We start from the raw sequence: 6,087 nt of genomic DNA, 5'->3' as shown, positions 1-6,087 counted from the left end.
ATGGCTTCATCATGAGCAGGTCATGAGAGAATAATCTTACTCTCCTTTTTGCTTAAACAATTTCTAACGTGCCTACTGTGCGCCAAGAACTATGTCCATAATGTAACAAAACTGAGGAAATTAGCTATAACCAGATTGGAAAGGGTTTTAAAGACTCAGCTTGAGTACGTATTTTATCCAAAAACACTGGGAAGCCACTGGAGCTTCTGGAGATGAAAAATGGCAAGATTAGATCTGCCTTTTGGTAGTATCAGTTTGGTAGCCACATATGTGGCAGAGGAATATGAGAAGGCAAAGTATGGATGCAGGGAGGCTAATGAAAAGTCTGTTTTAATAGTTCAGCCCAGCAGCAGTGATGAGAGTCTGAAATTCAGTGGTTGTAGAGAAGGAAGTGGGCAGATGCAATAGATATGGCATGGAGATAGGAGTGGGGAGTACAATTGACAAGCCATGGAAACAGATTGTGAGGAGTAAAGAATAATTTTGAAGTTGCATACCTGGGTAACTGCAAAGATGGCAGCCTGTTCAATAGAGACAGGGAAGGTGGGAAGAAAAGGGTCAGGTCTTTGGATCTGTTGAATTTGGCTTGCCTACAGGATACTCAAAGTGAAGATGTCCAGCTGCCAGTGGGAGTGAAAGGATTGAAGCTCAGAAGGGCTGGATGTATAAAGAAAGGTCATGTGCATAGAAATCACTCCAGACTCCAGAGGAAATGATGATGTCACCAAAACACAGAGTATAAAGAGAGAAGGGGAGAGGGTCCTGGGGAAACCTCGACGGTTAGGGGATAGGATGTGGATAATGAACCCGAAATGATTAGACAGGTAAGAAGAGGACCACAAAAAAGCAATGTTACAAGAATTGGGAGAAGAAAGCATCCACAAGAGTTAATAAAATGTGTCAATCACTTCAGAAGAGTCAAGAAGGAAGTGGAGAGACACCCAACTGACTCAGTGGTATAGACAGTAACACTATTCCATTATACTTGTGGACCATAAGGAAACTTTTGATTTAAATATCACCATATATGCTCTTCTCCAGCATTTAACTTCCATGAAGATATTAAAATTATCCAAGATTCATTAAAAAATAAAACAGTAACAATCACATTGATGGCCTCCTGGTTATAAATATGAAGAGAGCCATAAGACATGTCCTATGTACCCCCAAAGTGTTTTCAACTGTCATGAACAACCAGGCTCTTTCCTAGGCAGTTCCTTTCTCTAAAGGTTCTGCTGAGCTTCTCTTCACACCTGATCTTTCAAGAAATGGCAAAATGTACCCATTCGAAATTTATCTCTTTGATTTTCCTGCATCTTTTCAAGTTTTGCCTTCTGGAGTCAAGTAATACTAGTCTACTTCCTCTTTCATGGTTGAATTCTTCATAGATAAGTATCATATGACCCCTAAACTTTTCTTTATCAGTCTCAGCACCCCCAGTTCCCAAACATCTTATGGCATGAACCTGAGGCCACTTGGACCATTGAACCCTTCACCTGGAGCACCTGAGAGAGAGGAAAGGCCTCAGTCTTCATGAGATGACAATTAAAAGTTTGATAAGGGATTCCTCTGAGTTGTCTTAAAGAGTGGATAATTACAGACACATGGTGTGGATTAAGGTTTTGTGTGGGTGGGCATCAACTATAAAATCACTTAGAATGGTGGTCCTTCTCCAATCTCTTTGTGTCCTCAGAAGGTCTGTAGCCCTGACTAGGATCTGTGATCATGAAGCTGTTTGCTTTGTTAGTAACACTCTTCCTGTTCTTCTCCAAGGCTTTGCACCAAGATTATCCAGGTAGGATTGTTTGTCTTCGTAAAATGGTCCTCATAGGTAACCATCTGGAGAAGGGCTTCCAGGAATAAATGACTTGCTTTGATTCTATATACTCTGAGCCATAGTTATTGTTTTCTGTCTATTGGTCCCTCTCTCTGCCTTCCTCTCCTCTTTGTTTGATTGTCTCCTGGCAAACACGTTTCTACCCACGCTCATTAAGAGTGCCTTGTCCCTGAACAGGAGACCATAATCGCTATGCAGTGCATCCAAGGGTAGAGGCCATTAGCTTTCTCTGAATTTAACTGAATGAAACACTAATACTGAAGAAATAGAGAGGATTATCCTTGGCCCTGTTGCTCTGAAATTGCTCCAGCGGGTTTGGTATGGTGAAAAGAGAACTCGTTCAGAGGACCTGGCTCCAAATCCTGTCTTCGAAGGTGTTTTTGACTGTGACATTGGGCAAGTGATCTAACCTTCCTGCCAGTCATCATTACCTATAAAATGAGTGCATTGGGTGTGAGAGCCTCTGGTCCCCAGCAGCTGTATTTCATGACCTTGTCCTCTGTTTCTCAACTATGAAATGATTGAATCCCTCAAATTTCAAATTATAAAATAAAGTCTCCCACTTTTGGAGAGATGGACAATCAGGAAAGACTTGTTTGTTTTCTAATGTCTGTCTACTTGCCACATTCAAATGGAGGAGACAGGGTGAGGGCAGAATCATTGCTTCTGTTAGGGAGTTTCCTCTAGTTTTATACTCTCTGCCACCTGACTTCTGTACTCCCTTCTTTGAAAGGTTCCCCCTTTGAATGATTGTTTCCCTTTTTTTGCATAGTATGGGTAACCTGTGGCCCAGACTACTTTCAGGTTATAATGGATAGAGATCTTTTTCGGAATGGAATACTTCTGAATCCTGACCAGGTGACCCTGGGACAAGACTGCCAAGTATCTACAGTCCTAGAAGACAAGTTTTTCTTCTTCTATTCAGTCTTGCATTGTGGGATACAAAGAGAGGTAAGAAAGGTGACTCCTGCAGCCCCTTGCTGTGTTCCTCCCTGCCAAGTCCCTACCAGGTGAAGAAGGGAAAGGATTCTCCCAGTCAGTGGGATGGTAGGGGGCAGGCCTGGCAGGTGGCAGAACTCATCTCCTGGCCTCTCTACAGACCCTGTCGATTCACCTGTGAGCAGGTAAAGGACATCGGAATCCATTTAATCTTTTAAGCACTCCCCCTTTCCTAAGGCTGGCCCAAGGATCCTTTGTAATACCCTGGTTTTTAAGCCACAAAGGATTCCTTGTGTCTGCATTGTTGAAGCTGGTTAGTTCAGTGATGCTCCACAATAAAAGTGACTATTCTTTTGTAGTTCTGCCACCCAGGTTACATTAAAAGGATTGGTCCCCTTGGCTATCATGTACTCGGTGTGGTGAGGAAGAAAGTCATGGAAATAAAGGAAACCCGGCTGGTATCTTCCCCATAGAAAAGGGGGAGATTCCTCCATCCAGGCCTTGGGTTAAACTCTCTTCTGGGGACCTGATAACAAACCCCTAGGCCCAATGTGACCCCCAGGGCTCTATCTTCCACAAACCTGTTGTGTTTCCATGATCTAGCTTTAGAGATTTCAAATATTTTACTTATCCTATTAATTTTAAACATTATTTCTAAACAATTCTCTCTCACCAGATGAAGTGGAATATGGTTATTTTTCACAGTATTCTTCACTGTCATTCCTTAGAAAATGTGGATGGTGGCGCTCATGACATACCTCTGAAATGTACACTTGAAGAGTGAGTACTTCTACGTTCTGCTTTATTAAAGTTTTTCCTTCTTCCTCAGGTCATTTTGATGTGAAGTTTACCAGCCAGGAAACATTTCCTGGCTTACTCTTGTCTCATGTCTTAATAGAAATTCCTATCAGTCTTTCAAAAAGAATGAGATTAGGGGTCGCTAACTCTGTAAGTGTCCCAAAGGGGCCACTTGGATTTCCACCCCTCTCCTCAATCCAGTTCCAAGGCACCTCCCTCCACCCTATGTGTAAGATATTCCTGTAGGAGCATCAACATTAGTACGTCATTCCTCCTTTCCTATCCTGGGAGAGCTGGGTGGGGTGGGGGAAAGAAAGTATAAATGGGGCTTTTGTGAAATGAAACATGGCTTTCTAAGGCTTTGCCCTAAGTTCTTGGGAGAAGGCTCTGGACCAATTTACCTGTCAGCTAATAACATCGGAGTCCGAGATTCATGTAAGCTGCTATTTGATTTCATTGTCCCATACCCTGCCCTTACTCCCCAAAGGGGGAGTGCTATAGCAAGAAATAGCATTTTGATAATGAAGATAGTGGCTCAGGAAAGAAGTATCCTGCCTTACAATCCCTCCCCAACCCCTCAAAAAAATTCACAGGAGAAATAGTTGAAAATAGGAAATAAACTCATTTGGCCATTTTCTCAAACCTGTGAGGCCCGGAGCTTTAATTCTGTCCTTCATATCCACCTTTTCCCCCTACTTTTTCTCTAGGGAAACTCTGAATCGTCCTGCTATAGAGAATTTTCCTCCCCCTTCAGTTGGCGTATCTGGAATGAATGTTTCTGATACACCTCCATCTGCCTCATGGACTCAGCAAGATGTTGGGCCCAGGGAGGAGGGGGCAAGTGGTCAGCAGGATCCAGGAGCAGCAGCCCTAGCTCGGTAAGGATGCCTATGCTTGTAAAAAAAAAAAAATCTGAGAATCTGATATATAGCAGAGAAAAGAGCCTATTACAAAGAGGGGAAACACCCAAACAAGATAACCTGTTGGCAGTTATTATTTGTCTTCCTACAGGAGTCAAGGTGTAACTATTGACAGAGGCTTCAGTTTCTGGTTGAACTAAGGCCACTTGGTAGAGGAAACTCGGCTGATATTGGCCACTGAATTCTAATTTTGAGTTGTCTAAGCCACTGAAATCTTGGTCTATTCAGACTCCTGTAACTAGTGTGAGATGTTAGCAGGAATTGAACCTAGTTCTTGACTCTGCAGCTTCCCACTACAACACCTTTATCTTGATTTATTTTTCTATTAACAATTTGTCTTCCTTTGGCAGACTCATTCAGAGCATGTTTTATGCTAGTCTGGTTTTCCTTTGATTTGTATGAAGCTTGAGGCCAATCAAACGGTCGTGAAGGCTTAGAGTAAGAAGTAGAGGATCCCAAAGATACCACGAATTAGCGTCTCTGGAGATGAACTCCCAGTATGACTCCAAATTGGGACACTGTCTGGAATGCTACCCTTTACAAAATGGGGGAAATTTTTTTTCCCCCGCAGTGCTGGAAAATCTGGTTAACTTTTTTTCTTTTTCCTGAGATGGCAAAATCCCTGGAAGCAGAGAAAGCCAAATCTCAGATGTCAGAGTGATCCTTACATGTGCCAAAGACCTTCCCTCGGGAGCTGGGCCAGAGATAGGGGGTGGGGGTGAGTGGGGAGGAAGAACTGAGATCAGTAAGGCTAGGAGGTAAAATGTATAAAGCAAAACAAAGTGTGAGACAAGAAAAGGAGATCAGTATGGTGAGCAGCCTTTAATGCCTTTGTTAGGAGTCTGTACCTTGTCTGAAGGTTAAGACAGGGATTGAGGTGGTAAGACCTGTGGGTTAGATGATTTTGGCGGGTCCATAGTGGATACATTGGAGAGGTGAGGTATCTGCAAGGCAAGAATCTAGAACAGTCCAGGGAGGAGTTGGTGAGTCCTGACTCTAGGTATAGCCCAATGGCCCTTGTTAATGGATGTTTGCTAACCCTATTATTCTTTTCTCACAGGCACACTTTCCCAGTTCCTACTTTGTCAGTGGCTTCCCCTGTGTCTTGGGGACAGGAAACTTGTCATCAAGGCAGTAACTCTATTCCCCCATATGCTGCCTCAGGATTTCCATGGTCTACTGGGTCCTGGGCTCTTGGCACAACTTACCCTCTGGGAAATTATAAATAGATGTTGATACTTTTGTGAGCCTTTTCAAAGGCTTTGTCTTTCAAAGATCCCTTAAATAAATATAGGGCATACTGTCCTTCATATGTTCAGACTCTATTCAACTGCATGTTTTCTGAAGTATTCTTGGCTGTTCTTTTGGGAGCTGTGGCTCAGAACCACAGCTCTAAGCTTCTATGGAACAAGTTTGAATATTGAAAAGCTCTTGGTATCATTCTCCAGACTTATGTCCTCTAAGTATTTTCATGGGAAACATCAGAATATGGGTTGGGTTGAAGTTATCACAAAAAGGAAAAATATCCTAAGCTGACAAGGCATAACATGACATGATTTAATGTGCCTGAAGGGAATCAAGGACCATGATAAA

General features: G+C 42.8%; 1 protein-coding gene across 1 annotated transcript; it reads left to right on the top strand.

Annotated features, from left to right (window-relative positions):
* Positions 1 to 1,673: 1,673 nt before the first annotated feature.
* Positions 1,674 to 5,817, top strand: OOSP3 (oocyte secreted protein family member 3). Its single transcript, XM_036762783.1, has 5 exons — positions 1,674 to 1,795; positions 2,610 to 2,788; positions 3,453 to 3,556; positions 4,282 to 4,452; positions 5,555 to 5,817. The coding sequence occupies exons 1-5, from the start codon at positions 1,726 to 1,728 to the stop codon at positions 5,721 to 5,723; spliced, it is 693 nt and encodes a 230-aa protein (XP_036618678.1). The 5' UTR covers positions 1,674 to 1,725; the 3' UTR covers positions 5,724 to 5,817.
* Positions 5,818 to 6,087: the final 270 nt, after the last annotated feature.

Source organism: Trichosurus vulpecula, chromosome 6 (genome assembly GCF_011100635.1).
Source record: "Trichosurus vulpecula isolate mTriVul1 chromosome 6, mTriVul1.pri, whole genome shotgun sequence".
NCBI lineage: Eukaryota > Metazoa > Chordata > Mammalia > Diprotodontia > Phalangeridae > Trichosurus > Trichosurus vulpecula.
Note: the sequence above shows the minus strand (reverse complement) of the source record. Positions and strands in the feature narration are given on the sequence as shown.